The sequence below is a fragment of the Ambystoma mexicanum genome, chromosome 10 (assembly GCF_040938575.1).
Source record: "Ambystoma mexicanum isolate Mex_15411 chromosome 10, UKY_AmexF1_1, whole genome shotgun sequence".
In the NCBI taxonomy this organism is placed as follows: Eukaryota; Metazoa; Chordata; class Amphibia; order Caudata; family Ambystomatidae; genus Ambystoma; species Ambystoma mexicanum.
In genome coordinates this window covers 790787272-790813851 of record NC_090932.1, presented here as the reverse complement: position 1 = coordinate 790813851, position 26580 = coordinate 790787272, and the positions used below count along the sequence as shown (strand labels likewise).

At 45.1% G+C, this 26580-nt stretch overlaps 1 protein-coding gene across 1 annotated transcript in view; it reads right to left on the bottom strand.

The window, feature by feature from the left end:
* Positions 1-12823: 12823 nt before the first annotated feature.
* RSRC1 (arginine and serine rich coiled-coil 1) overlaps positions 12824-26580 on the bottom strand; it is a 1885372-nt gene continuing 1871615 nt past the window's right edge. The window contains exon 10 of the mRNA XM_069618446.1: positions 12824-13385. Coding sequence (XP_069474547.1) covers positions 13293-13385 — 93 coding nt within the window. The 3' untranslated portion in view covers positions 12824-13292. The remainder of the gene's footprint in view (positions 13386-26580) is intronic.

Sequence of the window (26580 nt, the reverse complement as noted above, 5' to 3'; positions counted from 1 at the left end):
CTGAAAGTTGTTTATCTGACAGAAAGCTGTTACTCGCCACTGCTCGAACAGATATATGACTTTTTGGACATCCCATAACGATGAGTACTTGGGCGTAGGAGGTTTGCTCATCTTTACACCCTTTAGCAATCGGGACACCGCTGGGTGTTCCCCTACTGGTGCTCCGTCCACTAGCTCGTGTCCAGCAGAGATCGCTGACCTATATACTCCTACAGTCCTGAATGCCCTCCCTGTAGACGGGAGGCTGGCTAGGACATTAACCCCTTGGACTACAGGTGCTGAAATGGGAGATATACTCCTCCCCCTGCACCACAAGTCCCAGGCTTGCCACGTGGAATTATAGCTCCTGATCGTAGATGGGGCCCATGATAGATTGATAAGCCTTGTAGTGTCTTCTGAAAGACCTGGCAAGCGCCATCTATGCCTGAAATTCTACACGCTATCAGTGTTAAGGATTGATCCTCTATCAGAGGCTGATCGGCTCCTGCTGGATCGGTCAGCAGGTCTTGTCTGTATGCAATCTTCTGTGGAAAATCCGTAGAAAGTTCCATCAGAACTGTAAACCAAGCTTGCGACTTCCACTCTGGCGTCACTATCACTATCTGAGCTTCGTCTCTGCACACTTTTGCTAGTACCCTCGCCAGCATCGCAAAGGGTGGAAAGGCATAGTGTCTCTGCGACCCCCAATGATGCATGAATGCATGCGTCCCCTGGGCTCCCGGGTCCAGCTTCCAGCTGAAGTAATCCGGCAGCTGTGTGTTTAGCCTCCTAGCGAACAGGTCCATGTGCAAGGGCCCCCATCTTGCTTCCAACTTCTTGAATATGTCTCTGTTTAGTTTCCAGTTGCTGTAATCTACTAGGTGTCGGGAGTTCCAGTCCGCCACTGAGTTCAGGGCCCCTGGGAGATACTCTGCTTTGACTGTAATCTTCTTCTGTAGGCAGTCGTGCCAGAAATCCTTTGCCAATTCCGCTAACATCCTGGACCTGGTATCTCCCAGCCTGTTTATATACCTTTCTGCAGATATATTGTCCATCTTGAGAAGGATGCTGCAGTGCGCATTGTCTCTGGTAAACACTTTTACTGCGAAAGACCCCGCTAGTAATTCTAGGCAATTGATATGTAGTTCCAATTCTTCTTTTGACCATTTTCCTCCTGTTTCTATGTCGCCGCATCACGCTCCCCAGCCTGACCTGCTGGCGTCTGACTCTATAACTAACCCTGGTATGTCTCGAAGATGGCGCGGCCGTTCCAGGCTTCCATATTGTGGAGCCACCAGGTGAGTTCTGATTTGCTTTCTTCGTCTAGGGGAACTAGTCAATGGTATCTCCAGCCTTTCCTTAGGTACTCGATCTTCAGCCTCTGAAGAGCTCGATAATGTAACGGGCCAGGAAATATCGCTTGTATGGATGCTGCTAAAAGACCTACTATCCTGGCTAGATAACGAAGAGAGATCAGCGGTTTCTTGAGTGCTGTTCTCAGATCTTTCTTGATAGCTCTCATTTTTTGAGTTGGTAACTCCAAGGTAGCTTTCTATGTATCTATAGTGAAACCCAAGAACTCTAGTCGCTTGGTCGGCGTAAGCTCTGATTTGTCTTTGTTCACTAGGAATCCTAGGCTGGAAATTAGCTTTATCGCCCATTGAATCTGCTTCTGTAAGTGATCTTTGTTTTCGGCCATAAATAGGATGTCGTCCAGGTAGACAATCATCCGACATCCTTGTTCCCGAAGTGCTGTCGCGATGGGCCTCATAAGCTTGCTGAACGCCCATGGTGCTGACGCTAGACCGAACGGTAGGCATCTGAATTGCCAGAGTTCGTCTCTCCACCTGAATCTTAGAAAGGGTTGACAGTGGGGTGCTATCAGAACTGTGAGGTAAGCGTCTTTCAGATCTAGGCGCGCAAGCCAGTCCCCCTTTCTGAGTAAGTCTCCTAGCAGATGGACACCCTCCATCTTGAAGTGCTTGTACACTAACCAGCTGTTGAGTTCTTTCAGATTGATTACTGGACGGACTAGGAACATATTGCTCAGGAAGGATTGGCCGCTCCTTGTAGCCCTCTCTATCGCGTTTTTCTGCGCAAAATCCTGGATCTCTGTGCCTAATAAATCTTCTTCGGCCTGTGTCATTTGAATTCTGTGAGGGGGGCGATCTTGCACCGCGTGACCTAGGAACTCTAGAATGAAGCCTTGTACGGTCTGAATGACCCATGCATCTGACGATAGATTGCGCCAGTTGTGCAAATAAAGCATTGTCCTGCTCCCCACAGGAGGATAGGGCGCTGCACGTTTTCTCACCTGTGTTATTGTTCTGGTGTCGGTAATATCCGTGTCCCCGACGTCCCCGAGAACCTCGTCCTCTGTTCGGGAAAAAGGCATCTTGTTGTTTGGTCTCCCAATACTGGGCTCTGGGGCCTTGTGCTCTTCTGTTATTGAATCGGCCGGTCGAGCGGCCTCTATATCGACCGCCCCCTGAAAAAACTCTCCTGGGAATACCTTCCTAATGGAGGCTTGCGCTTTCTCCAGCGTGTATGTCCCGACTTATCTGTTCATCTCTTTCACAAATGTGTCTCCGAACAGGAGCCCTTGGGCGCTTTCCCTGGCTTCGTAAGACGCCAGGTCTCCTAGTTTGTTATCAATCTTCAGTAAATTCGATCTGCGTCGCTCTGAAGATATTGCGCAGTTTGCATTGCCCAGCAGGCAGACTGCTCTTTGCGCCCACCCTGCTAATATAAGTGGGTCGACTGGCTCCCCAGTGTCTTTAGCTCTCTCGGCTAAATCCATTATCTTCGCTATTGGTCCAGCTGGGTCTAACAGTTTATCCTGGCACGTCTTCCATGCCCTATCCATGCCTTTTCTCGTGTCCTTTCCTGCCTTCGTTATGAAGGTTAGCATTTTTGTGTCGAGCTCGGGAGTATCTGCTACTTTCCCTGTCAGCTCTGGTCTCGGACACTCAGCTTTAAGTCTGAATCTAATATCTTTCTCCATAGGCTTTCTCATTTTCTGGGACATATACAGGGTCACTCTTGGTGATGGGGTCCAGTCCGTTGATCTGGGGTGCCTTATTGTGTCAGGTTCAAACATGTCTGACATGTCTTCTTCATCCAGAGGGGCCTCCACACCGCTGGCGTTAGGCTCGCTTGTACTCTTCTGCGAGACTACGCTCACTTTGCTTATGCTCTGATCATCATCCTCTCCCCTTTCCTGATCCGAATGCTCAGAGGATGATGAGGTATCCCCTATATTTGTCGCCCCTGGGATGGGGGGTACGAGGTTGGGCAAGGCTGTCTTTGTAAGAAAGGCGCTTTTCAGCCTATTGAAAGCATCAGCCACCTCTAGGGACTTATCCTTCCCTGTATCTGAGCCTGGGGGAGTAGAAGAGCGTTTCCTCTTCCGGGCCACTTTCTTCCCCTTCTCACTTTGTCTGAGAGGCTCTTGTGTGGAGGTTCCCTCACCGGGGTTGTCGAGCGTGCCAGCTTTCTTGCCCAGTATTTCTTCCAGGACCAATAACCTGTCTTGTAGAGGCTTGACTCCTAGTGCTACGGCTTGAACCAATGAGTCGCCTAGCACTTTCGTGAAGCTATAGGAGAGGTCTATATCTTCTCCTATGTGTTCCACCTCTTGCTCTGGTTCTCTGTCACTCCCTTCACTCCAAGTCTCGTTATCCATGCTGTACGCCATGGCTATCAGGTTGAGAACTGTAGCTCCTCGTTTGTTGCTGGCAACAGAAAAATATATTTCCGTTTTATTTTTTTTGAAAATGTTCTCTTTGCCTTGAATGCAGGCGACCCGCTAACAAATTAACGAGTTTCGCGCGTTCGGGAGCAAAGAACAGGAGCGTAGAATTGCTGTTGGCTTTCTCAGTGTGAGAACAAAACTCTGTGAGAGGAATACAGTAATGCGCGCGCTTCCCTTGTTTCTAAAGGGAGTGGGGCTTACCACGTACTACGCGTTGCCAGCGATTCTCTTTATCTCCGTCGGTGTTCGTTCGCAGCTGACTGGCCGAGCGCTAGAGCGAGTGAGATCACTCACGGGCTCGGCAGTCAGCCGTCCTGGAAGTCCAACTTGTCCGCGAAATGAACGCGTGCGTTTCAAACTCGAATGCTAATATGTTTGCGCTAATGGTAAGCGCGCTTTACAAATATATAAACCTAACATTTTGACAATTAATATCATAAAAACACAGCATAGCAAGGTACTGCTAGAATTGGTGTCACTTATCTGCGGTGCAGCAAAAAAGAAGAGGAAGGGACCCAGAGAGGCAGTGACTTATAGTAGAAGGGATTGCCTGATTGGACAGTGAGAGAGAGGCTATTGGACTACCATATTGAAGAGCCTCATGGGGGATGTAGTTTAGCCGCGTTAAGGCTATGATGTTTCATTTTTTTCTGTTGTTTATACGAGTTATAAAAAAAAACAAAAAAAAATACATTGAAACAAAAGTAAGATTTAAAAAGCTGTGGTTAGCAGTAATTAAAGAAGTTAAGCATAATGCTCGCCTCCGGTCTTGTCATAGAATCACAGATCATTGGAAACAAATGCTCAGTTAGAATACGCCTACAGATATCTAACTGTTGTTAAAAATGGGCAGGAAGGCAACAAACATAACATTGATTAGAAAAATGAAGAAAACACTGAAAGGAAAAAATGAAGTACATAGTTGCATAAGAAATTAAGTTTTTCTTTAAATCTGATAAGGATTTTTTTCCCAGACCCAAAGATTAGAAAAGCAAACACAGAAGCTGAGCGCAATGCACATTACACTGGTTTGTAAATTAAATATGAGGGTCTAAAAAAAAAGTTAACTGTCTATTATGCAATGTGTCAAATGTGGAAAAACTGCAAACATTAACACACCTTTTTCTTTCATCACAGAAATGGAAAAACTGATTCTTCTGCCAAGTACGATAACCAATTGTAAAAAAAATGTATGGATTCTGAACAAAGTAAGGAGTAAGTATATTGGCAGGCATTTTCTACACATGGGAATCAACTCGTCTAATCTATAGTAGTAATATGCTGCAGTGCCTATAGGCTGGCCTTTCATCTGCGGTAAGTAACCTACCACCTACGCCTTACAACCAAGTTTCAAGGAGTACAGTTCCTATCCACAACCATCGCTGGGTATGTAAAACATGGTCCTTGTAAATTAGCTGCTTATAAATGTACTTTGAAGACAATCGTCTGCAGCCATGAAGTGAAGAAACTAGGGCATGAACACAACGACCACAATCCACCACACCCATATTAACTTGTAACTCCACTGCTTATAACTTCAGTATTGCGTTCATGGGCTTTAGCCATGCACCCAAGACTGCAGGGTCCCCCCACAACTACCTCGGTGATGTGTAGTAGTGGGGGTTATTCTATATGTGTGTTATCGTTAAGTACCTCTGCCCAGAGGCTTCCCTCCTAGGTGTGTGTCTGTAGATCTTACATGGGATAGGTGTGCAGTGTCTTCCAACTCTAGTACTTACCACTTTGTTCGGCCATGCACCCAAGACTGCACGCACTCCCCAAAACTTGCCAATCAAAACGCAACACTACGGGTGTGTGCATGGGTGGCACATGTGGCGGTGGTTGTGGCCAGGGCCTACAGTCATGTAAGTAAGGCCTTCGGCCTTTGGCCGACGGCCATACAGCCAGGACTCTAGGCCCTGGCCACAACCACCGTAGTATGTGCCACCCATGGCGGCGTACTAATGATTATAATGATAACCATTACACAAAACAATGCATTCAGGGCATGTTGTCAATTTCAATGTTCCCTAACACCACACGTGTCCTTACAAATCTAACAACTTCCCTGTGCACTGTACGGGCTGAAATACTGGTCTTATTGGACCCCTCATTTTCTGTGCGTACAAGGAGGCCACAGAACATATGTCATAAAGTAGGTATGAGTGTATTATTGGGTGCATGGCCTTCGGCCCTGCACCCAAGAGTGCAGGATCTCCCCACAACTACCTCTTTGTTCTTGGGTGCATGGGCTTCGGCCATGCACCCAACACTGCACGCACTCCCCACAACTTGCCAATGAAAATGCAACACAAGGGGTGTATGCATGGGTTCCACATGCGTCGGTGGTTGTGGCCAGGGCCTAGAGTCTTGGAAGTAAGGCCTTCAGCCTTCGGCCGACGGCCATGCATCTAAGACTGTAGGCCCTGGCCACAACCACCGTAGCATGTGCCAACAATGGGAGCATACTAATGAATATAATAATAGCCATTTGAAACAGTAATGTACGTGTCCTTACAAATCTAACAACTCCCCCCTGCACTGCACGGGCTGAAATACTGGCCTTATTGGACCCCTCATTCTCTGTGCATACAAGGAGGCCACAGAACATACGTCATAAAGTAGGTATAAGTGTATTATTGGCTGCATGGCCTTTGGCCTTGAGGGACTTGTGCAGAACTTTATATCCCTCCAATCATCTATTACAACAAATGCTATGGAAGAAAGGCAGAATGTCGCCTGTGATGAAAGCTTTCTAGAGTACTAAAGCTTTCCACAGTACCTGCTGAACTCACCACAGCTTTGAGGGCAGAGAGGAGGGTAGCTCTCATATAGTCAGATACAGTTCCAAAGTGGCAGCTAGCCCTACAATAACTTTAGGCTCAGGCCTGCACATGAGCCAATCCAAAAACAACCCACCCCACACCCCTCAGGTGCAGGAAGGTCACCTCGTCTCTTCCTTGGAGCAGTGGAATCAGGGAATAAAAGCAGCACTGGATAGTCTCCAGTGTTTGAGTTGGAGAGGGATGTGTGTGGAGGAGAGTGGTGAGCTAAAGGAGTATTGAGAAGACAGGCAGTTGGAGGAGGAAGTTGGAGGCAGAATTTCAGAGCAAGCCTAACATCCGGACAGTGCAATACCTTCTGAGCTTCGTCCTTAGGGTCCGCAAAGAAGGTGGGTAGTACTATCCCCTCATTTAGGTGAAACAAGGAGACAACCTTAGGTAAAAAGGTGGGGTGCGTTCTAAGCACCACCTTGTCCTTATGAAAAGTAGTGTGAGGCTCTGAAGCCACCAATGCCTGGATTTTACTCACCCTGCGTGCAGACGCAAGACCCACCAAGAGGGCTCTCTCAATGGTAACTTGCATGATGTCCGTGGACGCCACTGGCCCAGAACTATGGTGAGGTCGCACACAGGTTGTGGTTTCTTGATAGGCGGTTAGAGCCTAGTGAGGCTTGCCAGAGTTCTTTTAACTACCAGAACGCTGAGGAGGATGAGAAGACCTCCTCCTCAGAGTTGTGGTAGGCTCCAATGGCCGCCAGAAAGGTGCAGCATGTATCTACTTGCACCCCCGAGTGTGCGAGGTGTGCAGAGAAGGAAAGCATGTCGTCCAACGTGCAGGTCAGCAGATAAACCTCTTTTGAATCCGCCCACTGACAAAACCTAGTCCACTTGCTTTTGTACTGGCTCCTAGTAGCATCGCTCCTAGCGCCCTGTATGATGTCTAGGTTAGCCTGTGACAGATGCAAATACTTCAGTGTGACCTGTTCAGGAACCACGCTGCAAGGCCTAACATCTGGGGGGTGTGGTCAATGACCGTGCCTCCCTGATGATAGTAGGTGAGCTGGGCCCAGCGGAATGTGCATCAGGGGCTGATCCGAAAGGCTGAGTAGTTCCAAGAACCATGGCCTCGCCAGCCACCAAGGAGCTATCAGAATGATAGAGAGGTGTCGGGACTCCCTTATCTTGCAGATTACCCTGTGGACCAGGGGAGTAGGAGGGAAGGCATACGCGTTCATGCTGTTCCACTTTATCTGCATGGCATCGCTCATAGAGCCCCAGCCCTGCCCCTGCCAGGACGCAAACTGGGGGATATTCCTGTTGGAGCAAGTGGCCCAATTGGTCGAAGATCCCCTGAAGAACCTGTTCGTTCAACTGCCATTCGTAGTTGTCCGTACCCAGTCTGCTGAGCCCGTCTGCCTCCAGGTTGGACTCTCCCGGGAGGTGGATTGCAGTTAAGTGCATGTTGCTCTCCAGAGCCCACTCCCAAATGCTGACTGCCAAAGTGCACAGGAGTGGAGACCTGGTGCCACCCTGCTTGTTGATGTAATACATGCTGGTGGAGCTGTTTGAATGAGGATCTTCTTGCCAATGATCATTGGAAGGAAGGCTTTGAGATTGAGCCAGATGGCCAGCAACTCGAGCCAGTTGATGTGGGCTTCTCGGCTCCTGACGAGACCAAGCTCCATGAACACTGAGGCTGTGCAGGATGGCTCCCGAGCCTTCCAAGGATGTGTCTGTGGTGATGGTAACCTGCGGTGCTGGTTGCCTGAAGGGCCTGCCTGTCCGCAAGTTGTAGTCCGTACTCCATCAGACAAGGTCTGGATGGAGATGGGGTGGAATGCTGACTAGTTCCGCCTGGGAACCCCTCTCCTGACTCCAAGAGGTTGCAAAGTGCAGCTGTAATGGTCTCATTTTGAGCCTCGTGTGCAGCACTGCCGGGAGACATGCCACCATGATACCCAAGAGGTGCTGGTATCACCATGCCGAGGTCACTGCTCTGCTGAGAAAATACCCCAAGGCTTTCTTGATGGCTGTGATCTTGTCCTCCGAGGGGAAAACCCCCTCAGCGCTGGTATCCCAGATGAGGCCTAGGAATGTTAGATTCTGTGTAGGCTGTAGCTATGACTTCTTGAGATTGATGGAGAATCCCAAATCATGCAGAGCATTCATGAGTGCTGAGCAGGTGTGGTGTACGGCTTCCGGAGACCTTGTTCTGACCAGCCAGTCGTCTAAGTATGGGTAGACGTGGTGACCTTGGACCCCGAGTAGGGCCACCACCGCGTGCATCAGTCTTGTGAAGACCATGGGAGCAGAGATGAGGCCAAAGGGTAGAACTTTGTATTGGAAATGTAAGCCCATGATCCTGAACCTCAGGAAGCATCGATGGGGTTGCCAGATTGGGAAGTGTAAATACGCATCCTTCAGATCCAGGGAGAACATCCAGTCTTCCATGCACAATGTTTCTGCAATAAGCACTGGTGTAACCATCTTGAACTTTTGAAGAGGGAGGGAAAGGTTCCACGTGTAAAGATCCAGCACAACTTTCAGGCCAGCCTGGCTCGTCTTGTGTATGGCAAACATCTGTGAATAGAAGCCCAGACCCCTCTGGGAGGCTGGGACTTCTTCCACTGCCTGGTTCTCTACAAGTGAGCGAATTTCCGTCAACAAAGTTGCTTTGCCAATCTGTGAGATCGAACGAGAGAGGAGAAGGGGGTAGAGGTAGGCAGAAGTCTGAGGATACCACTGACAGGATACAGGGGTCCACGAACCTTGCACGCCAACATTGAGAGTGAAGAGCAAGCCTGCCCCCACCGGAGACTTGTGGACCCAGATGGGCGTGTCATGCCTTGAAAAAAGCCCTTGTGCTGCTTGTGGTGGTGTTGGCTTGGCGACCGGTCGGGCTGCCTGGACCTTCTTTCCTGGAAGCCTCGGAACTCGCCGAAGGACCGACTCTTGTCGGAACGCTGATGCGTCTGGCTGTAGGTCTTGGGCGTGGACTTCGTGAGGCTAGAGAAGGATTTTGCAGTCTGGGAACTTTTCTTCTTATCACATTTCTCATTGGTGGTGGAATGAAAAAGGTTGTCACCCTCGATTCGAAGGTCCAATATGCATTCCTGCACATCCGGGTTGAACTTGGTAGACCGTAGCCAGGCTGATCTTACGTCCGTTACGACGCAGATGGCACGGCCTAAGGTGTTTATGTGTGCCACTGTGGACTCCATTATGTCTTGCGCCACAATTTTTGCTTCCGCCAGCCCCGCCTTGAAGCACGCCTGACTCGGTACTAGAAGTTCCAGAAGGAAGTCGGCTATTTCCCACCAAAGTCTTTGATTGACAGCCATGAGCATAGCATCAGCATTAGACTGGCGAAGGTGCAGCGAAGCGTTGCAATAGACCACCTTTCTACACGCCACCATGATCTTCTCCTACTTACCAAGGAGCGCTGAGGGTGAGGAAGCTGAAAAGGGAGGTTCCAGTGGGCTAGACTGGTACAGGACAGAAATTAGTTGCAGATCGAGGTACAAGTTGGGGCAGTATTACTGAAGGGAAGGGACCATAGATTAGACTACTCAAGGAGAGTGTTAGCCCTGGGATAAAGCCTCAAGAGCAGAGAGGAGGACAGAGACATGATCAACGGCCCCCACTGGCTTAGACGCCTTGAGGGCAGTCATCACTGCTCAAAAGACTTAGCAACAGCCTTGACCATCCATTTTGGACCACACCCTGACACTGTGCCAGGTGTAAGAGTGCAAATAGATGTAAGACCCAGAGCAACCAGGCTGACTGAAGTGGGTTTCGGAACATCTGGAAACTGGCAAACTGAAGACAAAGATCAGTGGTTTGCAGTGAATGTAGGAATGGGCCCAGACGAGAGTCAAACAGAGACTTACCTTTATTGATTAGTGAGTTCATCATTCCATCGGAACTAACTGGGAAGTCTGACAGGGAGCAAGAGCAAGAAAGCCCCATTGATCTCTGGACTGGATATTTGTTTATGTTTCACTACTACAACTTCCCCACAAGAGCAGCTTACCCAAAGCAGGTGACCAGCACCTAAGAACCTTAGAGCTGTTGTTAAGCCTCTTTAGTTACACTCTAACTTGACCTTTTTGGGGCTAATGAAAAGCTTTCCTTGTTTATGCCATCGAGTACTCATTTCGTTCAGAAATTCCTACTGGTTTTTTTTGTTTTCTTGAAAAAAATAAAAGCCTTTGATACTCAAAAGCCTGACTCAACTTGTCTGTATCTACTTGGCACACTTGTGACAAGCTTTAATTGAAATCTTCTTTGACATGCTAGATGAGACTTTAGTTAAACAGATCCTCTGCAGATGAGACTTTCACTAAAGTATTCTTTGGAATGAAACAGCCTGGTCACATCTCCCCTGCAATATTCACTTTGCACTGGCTACCCGATGAATCAGGAGATTGACTTCAAAGTGTTGTTCACAACAAAAAAGTCTAATAGGTGCACACTAGGCACACACCGGCCACATCACCAGCTTATTACCAATATACAACCAGTCGAAAACCCTAAGGTCAGCCATGATTCAAGTTTGTTTGCGGGTGAACATATGGACTCTTTCAAGACACCCCCCTCTCTGGCAATCCCTCCACCTCTGAACGGTTCAGATGAAGGTCAGAAAAACTTCCATGACTCACCTGTTCGTTTTCTGCCTAGATAAGTAGTCTATTCCTTTGTTTCTTCTTAACACTACACCAGTTCGTCTATTGTTCTAAATTAGCTAGTCAGCAGAAGAATATCTATAACAAAGATTAACACAAATGTACTGGGATTGAAGATTACTACACTTAAAATAAGAGGCTATTCATAGTTGATGACCTATACAAACACAAAAGTACTTCAGAATGATAGAGTGTATTCATTGCATTCAAGTATCAGTTCATGCTAGGAACGGACCAGAGACTCTCTCCTGTGAGATCAAATCATGTGCCCTTTATTGGTTGCTATTAGAATTCATTTGAAACAATAAAATAATTAAAGGATGCTGTCCATATATATCTGACAATTCTGCATTAGGCGAGTATCTCTCTTGTTGTTCATCAGTGGTCCCATCAACAATGGCCCACAGGTCACACAAAGCAGCTTCAATAGTTGTACACAACCATGTTCCATGTCCCTGTCCCTCAAGACTATGAAGGACAGCTGTGGTTTGTATTCCCTTTATTTTTTCCTCATGAGCAGAGGAGGTTTTCCACTCTCCTTCACAGGAGCAGTTTCATAGCTCATATGTTCTTTCCCACTTCCCTCTGGATGCCATTCTCCACTGACTTTTGTTTCCCAATACTCAGCAATGCAAATATGGAAGATGCATCAGGTGTGTGGAAAGTACTTTTCTGGATCTGCTGTCACCGTTTTAGCAACACCCACCATGTGATGTCAACTGTTGTTCTGAAAACAAATGCTCGGAGCACATAACCCATGCCAACACCCTCAGACCCATGTCAATTATTTGTCCCTCTCGTTCCACAGTTACGCTGTACAATGACATGGCAGATCAGATCCTTGCTGAGTCTCCGGATGGACTTTAATGGCACGATTCCCAGACTCTTCGTGGGCTTCACTCCCAATAGAGTGGACAGCACAGCATGGTCCATTGGGATGGGGAGCCTGCCTCTCGAATTTCCCTGCAGAGACGCATCGGCTAGAAGGTTTGGATGGAATCTATTTAACAGTAGTTCCTATCACACTGTTACCTACAACATTTTTGTCAGATAAAGATATCTTAAAAAGATACCTGAAGGTTACAAATAACATTGTAGGGGAGTGGGATAAAGGTCCTTCTGCTTCTTCTTCTTTGTAAACCGCCTAAATATTGCTCATGTTCAGGCTAAAAGTGGCTAAAATGAAGTAGAGGGACTTTAGTAGACCGTCTCGAAGTTTCTGAGCTCTCAGTGCATTTCAATAAGGAGTTTAAATATCATAAATGCCAACATGCCCCACTCCAGTCGGGAGACAGTTGTCCATTCCTGATTTCAACTTTACATTCCGGTAGTTGTGGTCTGGGATTTATGAAGGGAAACTATGGGTCTACAAGTCCCAGATTACAAGGTTAAATCCAGGACTGGACTACCATCTCCCAAATGGAGTGGGGCATGTTGGCATGTATGAAATATATTAATAATGACAATTGGTGTGCATTAGCGCGTACAAACATCAACCATAAACAAACGTATTTGAACCATCTCAACAAAGCTGATATTTAAACGTAAATTGGTGCAGTAATTTGGTCAAACTGACTTTTTGTGAAACAGATTTCTTAGAACTGACAAATAAAACAATTGACTTTCAGAAATAACAGGTTTATTGGGTATATAAAATTGTGATGCACACATTTAGAATGTCATTAACATTCTTCTTCTTTACATGTTTTCATACTGCAATACCCAATATGACCCCAACATTTCCAGATGTTAACAGTCTGAAATAAGAGGCCAGCCCCATGAATTTAAGCTATACAGCACAATTTTGTTGACAAACGTCACAATCTCAGTTTAACAATCTCATAATGTACTATTTTTGTAGGTCAGATTCTAAACTCCACAAACATCGTCTTAGAGCAGCAATAAAGGCAGCACAATAAGCATACGAGTAGGACTATGGATTCTACTGTGCACAAACACTTCGTCCCCCAATTGGCTGGAAACACATTAAGAAAACATTTTAAATTTAAAAGTGTCAATTTTACAGTCGGATACAAATTAAAAATGAAAACAATTCCTTGCTCAGAGCCAATTCTGCCAGCTTTGCACTCTTCATGCCACAGGACTTCCCATAAGTCTCTCGTGACGCAGAGAAACGAGTCGCTTATACCACCTTTCATCAGCTTCCGCCTTCTCAACAAACAGCTGCAGAAAAAGGGAGAGTGGTAAGTCAATGTTTCCTACCTTTGTTTTTTAAGGATTTCAATTCATTAAACAGACTAATACAAAAGAATATTTAAGTTTGAAGACGGTGCATTTGCATCATTAAACAAAATCAAGCCATTTATGTGTAGGCGACAAATGATAAAATAATATAAAAGTTCACTTACAAAAATAATTATCTATATACACATTAATATATTCTTGGTGACGTGGTTTGCCACCCTCAAAAATTGGTCTGGGTTAAGAATCAATCAGAATTTGAAGTGGTTTAAAAAGAAAGTGCCAGAATTAACAGCTATTGCTTCCAAGGCAGAATATGTCTCTTTTTTTTAATTTTTTTAATTGAATTTAGCTGAGAAACTCAACTTTTATCAATTTTAACATTTCATTCACATTTTACAAAATTCAAAACACACAAAGATTAACAATCTTTTGTGAAAGAAAACATCCAAATATATGAAACAACAATTAGGCTCATAGCCAAAGGAAACTTCACACTCAATCAAAATAAAACAAATAAATAAATCAACCATAATCAGAATTAAAAGGAAAGGAAAGGAAAAACAAGGTCTAACAAAAGTTGATCAACACCTTCATATGCACATAAGAGTATTTACATAATAAAATAGAATTTAAAATCCAACCATTAGACCTTATTCCTGTGTGAATACATATTTACACAACACAATATTGAGTGATCTATGAATCCTTCAAAGAGATGCAGAATTAGTAGATTTCTCTCACACAAAGTTCACCACATCAAGTGGTGAATGTAAAATCTGGGACCAAATGTCTTTGTCTTGTTGTGGTCTTCGCAGCCTATAAGCTTCTAAGTCATCAGTGATGCAGCATCCCCATTCTAGTTTAGAGCATTCATAAAATTGTCAGTTGCAATGAGGATACTAATAATTTTGGTAGATTGGATGGTTGGCCATCTATACTATGGGGTCATCCAACCAAAAAATGTCAGATGTTTCCAGAAAAATGTGACTCTTAAATCCATTAGTGCAGGACATTCAGTTATTATATGTTTTAGTGTCTCTTTAATGGTTGAGTCTGCACAAAATCTGCAAAAGTTCTCTTCACCACTAATAAGATGTCTCCTTGCTAACACGTCCCTAATGGGGACTCGATTAAAGCGAAGGCGAAAGATTGAGGATCGTATCTGGGGTGAGGGAGCGCTTTAAAAATAGCTTTCCAGCTCTTAATTTTTTATGCGTAAAAGCAGTCGCATCAAAATCTTTAAGTAAGGCACAGATTCCTGGTTATAATCCAGTCCCTCTTAAAGATTTTGTCTTCTTTAGTAGGATTCATAATAAGAGTCTCAATACTCACATCTGCATTGGCAAGAATTTTCATAATATGAGTTGACCAAGAGCGGACAAAACTATGAGACGATGTTAACATATAGACAGAAATATGTCTCTTTACATGTTGCCCTGCCTCAGAAGCTAAACATATTCACTTTTCTGTACTGTTTGCTTTGCATAAATCTACCACCAATGTCGTAGTGCATTTAAGGACAACACTTGAGAGCAAAAAAATCACTTAGTCCAAAATTGGTAGACCTTTTACTACTACCATATAGATGCTCTGAAATATTGCTCCAGATTTGCACCTAATGAGATAAAGAACTCTACAAGTATATCAAACAGCACACATCAAACGTTGCAAGGAATACAAGTACTAGGTGGACAAATAGTGTTTTAAGTGGACTGGGTCCCCTGCGGACGGGCACTGACAGGGTTTAAAACTGTCTTGAGACTCAGTCCTGTTGGGGTCATCAACCATTGGGAAGGCAGCTTTCTCTCAACACGATGCTACCACTGCCAAGAATGGGCTTATTCTTCAATGACTGACACATAAATCCCTACACAATCAAGCGCCCTCCTACCTTTGTGACACCTTTACTAGGCACACTTCAGCCAGACCTATCAGAACAGCCCAAACCCACTGCATAAACACTCCTAGAGTCAATCTACAAAGTGCAGGCGGAGTCAGCTTCCCTGTCCTTGCTGCAAAAAAATGGAAAGCACTCCCCATTAACATCAGAGCTGAGCCCTCCTTCATGATCTTTAGGAACAAAGTCAAGTCAGGCTTCTGGAACCAAATTCACACCTAGCCTTCGTCCTCGTGGCGCCTGTTTAACACCTGTATATATGCAAATTTTCTACGTTTTAACTGCCGCCAGACAATACTGTAAACTGTAAATTGTAAATATCATTATGTACAATGTCAATGTATGTATAACATGTATGCAAGATATGCGCTCAGCTACCCCAGGGCCCCGATGCGCAATACAAATGAATAAAATACAAATACAAAAATACAAAGGAAGCTGATTTGAAACACTAACACCTCCACAATTACTGCACAGTAGTTTTAAAAAGAAAACCTTTATTCTATTAAAACTTGCCTTCTGGCTTTTGGCGAAAAGGTGGTTTCAATTTTATTAATAAACAACACGTTGGAGATTATCATTTTTTCAATTTGGGGGGTGGGGGGGCTTGAACAGCAGAGTGGGACCACAGCTTTGCAGTTCTGAGCAGAGGTATCTGTGTCCTGCATATTACACACCGATTACAGCGAAGAGTCCATAAGACACTTGAGCTGTCATAGTGGGGTGGAAAACACAATCCTGCAGGGCAGAAGTATAACTGTGCAGCAACCAATTAAATGTACTGAGCTTTGTAACAGGGATTGGAACCCATATTGTCCTATTCTGGTTGTATTTCATTATCTTCTTATTTGCATATTTTTTTAGGAGTAACGTTAAAATGTGCATTGTTTGTCCCATGGAAAACGAAGGGAGTACGTGTGGAAACCTTGTAGAAGCCTTCTAAAGAAAAGCATAGTAGTACAAAGAGATCAACGGTAATGGTAACATATTGTAAAAACGTATGCATGACAACAGTGGTTGTAGTCCCTCCTGAGTGGAAGAAATTCCATAGAACAGGTTACTTGAACCATACTCGTCCCCAGTTGAGGGGCTCCCAGACTGTTGTATATTTTCTAAAACTTGAGGTTTCACCCTAAGTAACCAAGGGTAATCCAGACGTGGACCCCTTGCTCACTGTGCCTTAAAGAGGCTCCGCTTCACCTCACTGAGGAGGCCTAACAAGGCCTAAACACGTGTCTTGGGTCGGTGATGGCCTCTTGTTCAAACTGATATGCAAATGGATGGTTCTCCTCTGTGAAGGGTGCATTGAGCTAAAACGTGGTTGTGGACCCCTCGGGAGTGGAAGAAAGTCCATAGAACAGGTTATTTGAACCATGTTCGTCCTCAGTAGAGGGGCTCCCACACTCTTGCAGTAAAAATATTAAGACTTCATTTATCCTCACAGTTGCCAAAATGTTCGTTTCGATTTGAAAAATAACTGCTTTAAAATATTGTACATCTTCTGCTATTCTTTATCTAAAAGCTTTTGATTCTTAAGAAGATGTGTGCCTAATTATGTATGTCTTGAAGTCAGTTAGGGCGAAAGCTTTGTATTCACCATTAGTGACAATTATAAGTATAAATTATAATTGGTTATTAATAACGTGCTTAATACCCAAGGGGTTCTAAGCGTGGACCTGGGGATCGAACGTGTTGCTATGCGTCATTTTCCAAGGCGAGCGCGCTGCCCCTGAGCTATCCTCCCGAGACTAAAATGAAAGACTATGTCAAACATTTCCATACAGTGGTGTGCCACCCTAAAAGAAAATAATCCAAGGGTTAATCGTAGTTCGAAGCCTTCATTCTCTGTATGCCAGCCCACGTGATACAAAATATCCCCACAGAGGGATGGATAGTGAACACAGAGGATAGGTTATTAAGACATTGCAGCCATGTACGCAGTGGTATGGTTATCTTAAAATGGGATATAGATAAGTCAGGAGGAATTCTATGAAAATAATTTGCCCAGAGAAACTTCTGCAAAGGCCTCATGTCCAGATAACGAGTTAACATATAACACGATTATTGACCACATTTGTGGATTTTATTTCCATACTTCTATTAAACATGTATTTATTTACATTGTTGGAGGATTCAATCTCAGTATCACACTATATACATACGTGTAAGAATTTGAAAGACATTGTAATAAAATAAAATGCCTAAAACTTTGCCTTTGGCCAAAAAGCTATTTTCTGGTCAGAATAAAATTGATGGCTTCAGTTTCCTTTTCCGTTAGCAAGCGAATATGTGCCTCTATGGAGGCTTTATGACAGGCTGAAAATAATATCAGGCAGAAAGGCAAGGCAAGTAACAATATGCCCAAGGAAACAATCCTGGTTGCTCTTTACAGTTGTATACAGATTAGTATTTGTAACAATGAATCCTGACAGCAGTAAGTGAAAGAGGGATTTTATTAGCATCCGAGCATCCGTATGCCCCACCAGCTCCACTAAACTGATATATCTTACAGAGTAACATGGAATCAGGGTTGGTTCCATGTTCTGAAGTGGGAATGCTACACACATCTCCCTTCCTTATCCAATACACTACACTTATGAAAAACGAAGTTACATAAAGACTATAATAAGTAAGAAAAGAAAAATGATCTATACACACAAACTACAACACGTTATGATAACAGATTAGAAACAACTATACAATACATTGTCTAACACTATGACACAGTGGTTATTCTGAGTACTTATCTAACTTAGAACACTAATAAGTAAAATGAACACTAATAAGTAAAATGATCAGCAATAAACTGGTAAATAACCATATTGCACAATAAAATTTTTGAATCTGGATCAGTCAACATACTCAAGATATACAGGCCTCCTCCTTCCTCTCATAGGTCTCCATTCCACTTCTCATTACCCTGCTAATGTATGCTCTCCCTACCAACAGTACTCCTGCCATTGGGACCTGACGTCAAAGACTTCTCATACATACACACTCTACCCATATTCCAAATCATTCCATCCGCTCCATGCAACACTTCCATCACCATTGCCTCTGTAACGCAAAGGGCAATTTAATTTGTACATAGTCATTCACCTTCCACCATATTACACGCTTTGCGAATGTCATACACTACTTTGCTACTCAGTTGAATCTCTTTAATTTTGTCTCTAACATCTTCCAATGTTACTGTCCTCATATTAGATAATCTGCTTTATTACACAATTAAATCTTTTGACCAAACCGTTTGTCTCAGGATGATTAATGACACTTGTGCAGCGTTCAATACCATTTCTCTTAGGAAAGCTCTCAGTCTCACTGAAGACTAGCTGTACACCATTATCACTAAGTAAAATTGTGGGATACCCTTCCCTCTGAAATACAACACCCAGGAATGTTATGTCACCAGTACATATATTCTTTTTTTATGATAGTGTTATAGCCACATTTAATATAAACAGAAGAAAAAAACCAGTTAATGACTTTTAACACGTATACCATAAAAATATCATAAAATTCCTAACCAGGCAGATAAAAAAACACATTTCAAGAAAAGAAAAGATAATTGGGGCGCAGCCCCCCAACAATCTTAAAAGCCTGACTGAATACATCTCCAAACAAGTAATATTCCAAGACATAGGGAAAAACAAAACAGATATAGACCAAAGAGTACATATATTCTGTGTCCACTCTACTTCCATCCACCTGGATAAAAAATCAACTAACACCTGTGGCGGGTCAGAAGAACACAGACTCATTGAGGATATGTAGTATAATATTTATTAAAGTAAAAGGATTAAGCCCAACTTTCCCCATCTCTTTGGTAGTTCCTGTATATGGTAGTAACTAAGGTGCTCATCAGTCAGTCGTGAATGTTCAACAAAGGAACAAGCTTGCCGTACAAAACTACCCTTTTCTGACCCTACCACTATGAAAACGAACTCTGGAGTGGCAAATGTCTCCCTTCTCCTAAGGGTAATTCTAGTACGGTCTTTCAAAACACAATTCAAAAATAGGCTCTTGAGAATGACTACACTCTTTGGAGGGTTCTTCTAGGGTCAGTCTTTCAATTTCTGATTTGCAAGTAGTCTCTTGTAACTTTTTCTATCAAAATCTTCAATTCTTTAACTGGGTTTTTTGGCTTTCCCTTCTCTTGGTTTATCCCTCTTGGAATTCTATTATTAGTTCGCCTTTCTGGTCTGTGATTCTCAGTATATCCTTTAACTGAGATTTGTTGGAGCTTATGTGGTTCAATTGCCTATTTTCTTTAGGCTCTTTTTCATATCTTGCTTCCTCTTCCAGTCTATTTTGGTTTTGTAGGGGATGTCGAGTTATCTTCCCCTTCTCTCAGTGTATATTTTTATCCATTCTTCTCTCAATATTTAGTCGTTCAACAGTTCTTTCTATAAAGTTATCGCACTCATAATTCTGCTGTTTCAAATGTAACTCTTTCAGATTTTGTACTGAGACGAGGTGACTGGGTGACATAATGATTCCTCCGGGGTCCCCCGTATTCCCGCATTACATTACTTGCGGTAGCAGAATGTCTGTGGGACCCTTCATTCTTGCAGCCCCTTGTTCAGTTTGTTAGGGTAAATTCTGTGGTCGGCAGAGCCGTACCTAGGGTCCGCAAACCTCCAGCTCTCGGAAGGCCCTAACTCCTTCTAATGTCCCAAAGAAGTCGAGGTCCACACAAGGAGCAAAGGGTTACTGCTGTTTTATTATAACAAACAAGCAGGTACGCATGGAGCAAAATCCAGTCCAGGCATATCTCGCCGATTTTGGGCTCGCAGGTCATTTTTGTACATGTGTGACGTCACATCAGCGTCACTTGTCAGAACCCATCCCTGAACCTAATGCCACTCCGGGTTCGCTCCCAGAGTGGTAGGTCCAGTATATGAACATATAGAGTGCGTTGCTACTGGTGGCTACGTTGTCAGGTGGTGTACTTGGACCTTCCCTAAAAATTGTTACCTGAATATTGTTATATTACAAACCCTAATGATTGGCTAGGGATTCCCGCCGCCAGCCCCTATCCCCCAGTGTCCTCATTGGTCAGGCCACGGGCCCCCAAGCCTGGGACTACCATCGTTCCCAGCCCGCAAGATACCTGCTCACGGTATTGGCATCATGTCAGGTTGACTGGATCAAGTGTGAGGAGACCGCTGGCAAGGCCTAATTACTTCGATTCGATTTGTATTGTAGCTTGGGATATTTTCCCCTGTAGCTGGGCCCACTGTGGCAAGGTGAGTGAAGAATGTCACTTGAAACATCGTGACCTTGGCGGTGGCAGTCCATGCCAGGGCTATTATGCTTGCACAGCAACTTGCAATTTCGGGATTTCTGTGAAATGATTCTAGTGTGCTGGATTTGTCCGAGGCCTACTTCAGCTCTGGTTATTTATTCGACATAGTTGTCCATAGGTTAAAGGCATTTCATGGTTGGCCAGATCCCTTGAGTGCTCCTGTCCATCCATATGGTTAACAGAGTGTAGCATCTGCAAGCATATACACAAGCTCTTCTGGCGTCTTGCATTTCTGAGGTGCTGTAGCAAGTCTATGTGGCAAAATAACAAACATGCAGACAGGATGTGAATGTCACTGTCATCTAGCTCATAGAACTGTACGCGTATGTTTTTTATGTGGATTGGTGTGCAGGTTGCATGTGTGCTTCCGGTCTAACGCGGCTCTGTCGCCATGGCGTCTCTAACGACCTGCAGCATGGCTTGCGGGAACGTCAATAAATTTGGTCCATGTAATCATCTCCAGCTCGGTCTTGGTTGTCGTTGCTTGGATTGGATAGAGTTCGTATCACCGCAGGGTTGTATGGTCGGGTGGCTGGGTACCATTCGTGGTGCGTGCTAATGCTGGGAGTGGTGGGGATTGGCGCAACCTCGTACGGTCGATGGTTATTCTGTAGGCGGTGCTTCTTCCGGTTGGGGGCCCCATCGGGAGGAACACATGGATTCTCCCTCTTCAAGTTCATTAACCGCAGGCATCTCTCCTACTCGTATTTTCTGATCTTTTCACAGGGTCGCAGTCCTACCGTGGTTGAACGCACAAGCAATATCGACGACGTTGCTTGGACGTTCTGTCCACCAAGGATTCCTGTCCTTAGTCCTGTCACAACCTTTGGTTGGGCCATTACCCTTCCGCTTTCTTGTGTTCTGGGTTCGCCCTTGCTCCGGTGCACTGCTTTGCAAAGATACGCAAGTTTGAAACACGCAGGCTTTTGGAGTCTCCCTCTCTCTTTGAAGCTGTATACAGCTATGGGGATTCCACAGCTGACGTGCATGTTGTTGTTTTTTGTTTTTGTCTCTCTCCCTCTCTCCCTCTCTCCCTCCCTCCCTCCCTCCCCCAGGTGACGTGCATGGGTTTCTTTCTCCCCATCTCCCACTCATTCAGCTTTCACTGGGAACACGTTTATCCACCTCTCCGTGGTTTGGGCATATGGATTTAAAGTGACAGGACCATTGCTCCTGAGATGACAACACCTATAGGAGTTTCTTCATCCCGGTATTGATAGTTCACAGTTTCTGATATTATGGCTTCTTCGTCCCAGTTTTGATATCTCACAAAATGTGTTATTACAGCATCCTCATCCCAGTCTTGGCCCATCATAGAGTTTGATACTGGGAGACATCCAATGTAGGCCATAGTATTTACCACTTGAGGAGCTCCTCACGAGAACGGGAGTCCTTATCTGCTAAGGGGGAGTGTCTTCCAGTGAGGTCCTACTTGCCTCTAAACCCTAGGGAGGGTATCGCAGAGCGGGTTCACCTCCCAAGCCTCACAGGAAAGGGCCCCCACCCCCCAGGGAGAAGGGACACATTCCCTCGATTCATCACACATCCTACAGTAAACTTGTTTCCCTTGACTCCTCACAGGACCAACAATATCAAAACCGGCTCTTTCCCGTAGCACTGTAGGGGTTGTCAATGGCAGTCATTGGACTAGATCTGCTAACACATCCCTTGTTAGAATTTTCATATGTATTACCCCCTTTGATAATTCTTTCCACTTGTACATCGACACTTGGCCACTAATAATCTTGTCTAACCTTTTGTTTGGTTTTTGACATTCCTTGATGCCCCTGATGGTTGCAGAGGGTGGAGAGTAGAGGCAGGTAGATTTAGAAAGAGGCTGTTACAATAGTCCAAGCTAGAGAGAACCAGAGCTTGAGATACCATGAGCTTCTGGGGGAAGGAGAGGAAAGGAAGAGTGGACCTCTGAGGAGGTGCAGTCGGAAATTTGACTTTTTAGAGACCCCAGAGATGTGGGCAAAGAAGGAAAGGGTGGAGTCAAAGATGACCCTGAGGTTCTTAGCCTCGCAAGTGGGGGTAGGAGGAGGGCCAAGGGAGGCCGGCCAGAGAGTGAGGGGAAAGGATGGTGAAGGTGTGCCGATGAGGAGGATCTCCGTCTTGCTGGCATTTAGACAAAGATCATTGGCGGCACACCAATCTTGAATGGCAGTTAGGCAATCAGAGATGGGAGAGGAGGTGGCAGAGGGCAGCTTGAAAATGAGTTGAGTGTCGTCAGCGTAGTACTGGAAATGTGAGCAGAAAATGGCAATGCAATGGGCGAGAGTTGCCAGGTATTGGTTGAAAAGCCAGGGCGAGAGGTTAGACCCCTGGGGAACACCACAGGTAGAGAGGAAGATAGATGAAAGGAAGGACCCGAGTTGGACCTGGGAGGGTCGATCTGAGAGGAAAGAGGTCAGCCAGGCCAGAGCCTGATCAGTGATACCCAGGTTTTCACGGAGACGGTTGAGCAGGATGGTATGGTTGACCATGTCGAAGGCAGAAGAGAGATCGAGGAGGATGAGGACAGATGGAATGTTAGAGTCAAGGTTGGTGAGCAGATCTTCACGGATGTTTAGGAGAGCAGTTTCCGTGCTTCTGGCAGCTCTCAAGCCAGACTGGTGGTCATGGAGACAGCCAACCAAATTGGAATGAAGGTTGTGAACAGGGAGGGAATGAACAGGAAGTCCTCCATTTCCTCTCAGCTGCCCTACACTTATGTTTAAGTGTAGCTAGGTCAGAGTAATACCAGGAATTGCACTTGGCTTTGGACTTCAAACGGATCCTCATGACAGGGGCAAGAGCATCAAGGGTATCAGAAATTGAAGAGTAGAGCAGAGACAGGGCTGTATCAGGATGAGAGACAGCTAAAGGTGGAGGGCGGGGGAGAGAAAGTGGCGGCAAAAGCCTCAACTGACAAACGCTTCATGGGCCGGATGTCCGAGAAGGTAGGTGGCAGTGTTGGGGTGGGCTTGGCTTGGGGGCAAGAGAGAGAGAGATGAGATGAGAGGAGGGAGTGATCGCTCCAGGAGAGAGGAGTGGTCAGAGGGATGGAGAGGGGGAGGTCAGAGGAGATCAAGACATTGAGTGTGTGCCCTGCAGAGTGAGTCGGGCCAGAGGGGAGGATGGACAGGGAGAGGGAGTCGCAGAGGTCACAGAAGAGTACAGAGGCGGAGTAAGGAGAGTCTAAATGTATATTTAGGTCACCGAGGAGGAGCAGTTGAGTGGTAGAGGCCAGGAGGGAGGAGGAGAGGTCTGCCCACTCAGAGAGAAATGGTTTTCCTCATGATGCAAAACAATCATTTAGCACACCACAATTATTCTTCAGTTGTAATACTTTTACCAGGATAGCACAACTACCTTTATTTATTTATTTGATTTATTTTGACATTTGTATGGCGCAGCTAGCCAGAGGCATCTGTGTGCTAGTTTTTGACAAGTACAGTAGACAAGTGGGTGCGTACAATCGTAAGTTAAACAGTTCTATGAAAAGTAAAGCGTACAGTTAGACGGTGCTGGAGAATATAAATTAACATTCTATGTGGAGAAAAGCATACAATTAGACGGTGCTAGAGAATTTGTGTAGAATTGTTAATTTCGCTGCTCTTGTGTGAAAAACCAAGGTTTCAGGCTTTTTCGGAAGGTCCACAGGGAGGATTCAGATCTTATTGATAGAGGTAGAGTGTTCCATTGTTTGGCAGCTATCACTGGGAAGCTGCTGCCCCCTGCTTTCTGTAATTTGTATCTGGGTATGGTGAGTAGATGCACATGGGCTGAATGCGTGAGTCTATTGGATTGTTTTATGGAGAATGTGTTAGATAAATACTTGGTAACTGAGTTGGATAGGCATTTGAGTGTCACAGAGAGGGTTTTGAATAGGATTCAATCATGCACCGGCAGCCAGTGGACATTCCGTCTCGTCGTGGTGATGTGATTATTTTTGGGGATGTTAAGGGTGGATCTTAGTGCGTTGTTTTGAATCACCTGAAGTTTTTTTTAGGTTGCGGCTGTTAGTGCCTTTGATGATGCCACAGTTTGTCAACATTATAAGAAAGTTAATAACTTCTTTCCACCATACTGCTTTGCTACTACCACACTGCTTCAAAACATCACCTTCTCACCTGGTATAATCGCCTGCCAGGAGTAGTACTAATGGCCCCTTTCCTGGTTCACTCTCCTGCCAGGAAGAAAAACACCTACAACTACAAGTAATTTCATTGACAATGTTTGTTCCAGAGGTCACCCCAACAGTGTACCTTGTGAGGAGGGCTGAACACAGGCTGTCTCTGTTTATAGTTTCTTGGTTTTTGGCAATGTTGGTTACAGGTTTCCCCAAACTGGTATCCCGAAAAAGGAGGATTGCGCCCAGGTTGCCTCCTTACAATTTCTTGTTCACAACCTCTTGGCTGTTGGCAATGCAGGTTATAGGTTTCCCCAGATAGGTGTCCCGTCGAAGAGGAAATGCGCCCTTGCTGCCTCTGCACTTTATATGTTCAGTACTTAAATGTATTGGGTACGTCCCAATGCCCTGTTTGGAGCACCCCAGAGTCACCTTTTGTACCAGGCCAAGTCTCCGGTCTTCTGTGGCGTCTCGGCTGCTTCTGTTGCGGACCTTTGGCGTTCCGCTGCCAGATCCCACGTAAGTGTAGTAGTTTGTGTGGCTCTTCTTTGGAGCTCCAACAGCTTCGTGGGATCTTTGCTTCCACTTAGCTGGAGCGGTTCACGTCATGTTGGGAGCTCGTCTCCCATGCGACTGGACTTTCCTTCCATTAGCCTTGCACAATGAGGCTTCCTGGTGTGCTCTCTCTGCACTGTCACATGCATTCTCCTATGTCTGCCTCAGCTGGCGCTCCTTTAGCTTTTTGGCAAACCCTGCATTCCACCCTGCTGCTGCCTCCACTACTACTTCTGCTTCTTCTCTCAGCTATGGCATATCCTGGAATTTAAATATCCCGCTCGGGTGTGTCACACTACAATTAGAAAGCTCATTATGTTCAAAGTCACCTTTAATCCTCATAGCTCCAGAGTACCTGTTCCTCGTTCCAGTACCACATGCATTACGGGCCTTGAAGTCCATAATGGACTGTATAAGAGTTTCATCAATTTGTTCAATTTTACAATGGGCAATCAATGTTTCAGGGGGAACAGGGGAATCATAAATGGAAGAGTTCACCAATTTCCCCAGCATGAGTTGCACCCATGTGATCCTCACACAATACCACCCCCAGGGTCAGGATCAGGCAGCGGCTGCCCAACCTGGCCAACATGAGAGTGGGGTCCATACTGGGGTCTCAGTGACGATATCACTGGATTCATCACATGACGCTGCATCAAGTTATTTATTTTGACTGTGTTTGCCTTAAACCACAAACACAGCTTCTTCAGCATTGAGATCTAATTTGATGCTGAGCCTCTTCTGGTGGGACCAACTGAGAAGTGGTGACCTTCCCATGGTCGATACATAAACCTTCCCTTTCGCTGAGTGCTCCTTTTACTACATGGTTGTCCAAAACCACCCTAGCAGTTCAATACGTTTCGCCCATATGCCACAGGATTCATGTCCATTTTGTTCAGGATCACACTGACCTTCCAAAACCTGCCAAGGATTTTCTTAGGCATGAGACTATATTTATCACCTGAGTCAATTACCATTTCTACTGTTACTCCTTGAAGCCTTAATTGTGCCATATGTTTCTCAGTGTATGCATCATTGCCTTGTATCAACATGATTGCATCCAGCATCTCATCAATCATGTATGTGGATTCCTCTAACTCCTCACACAGTTCTTCCAAATAGTCAGGAGAGTCCGTCTTGCTATGGGAACAATTAGTAAAATGACCCTTAAAGTTACATTTCTTGCATAGTGCCTTTAGCGCTGGACACTTGTCACTGTTGGATAAATTAAACACATTGTCACACCTAAAGCACTTCTTTCTTTCCTCCCCTTTGTTTTTATCTCTGTAAAAACTATTTT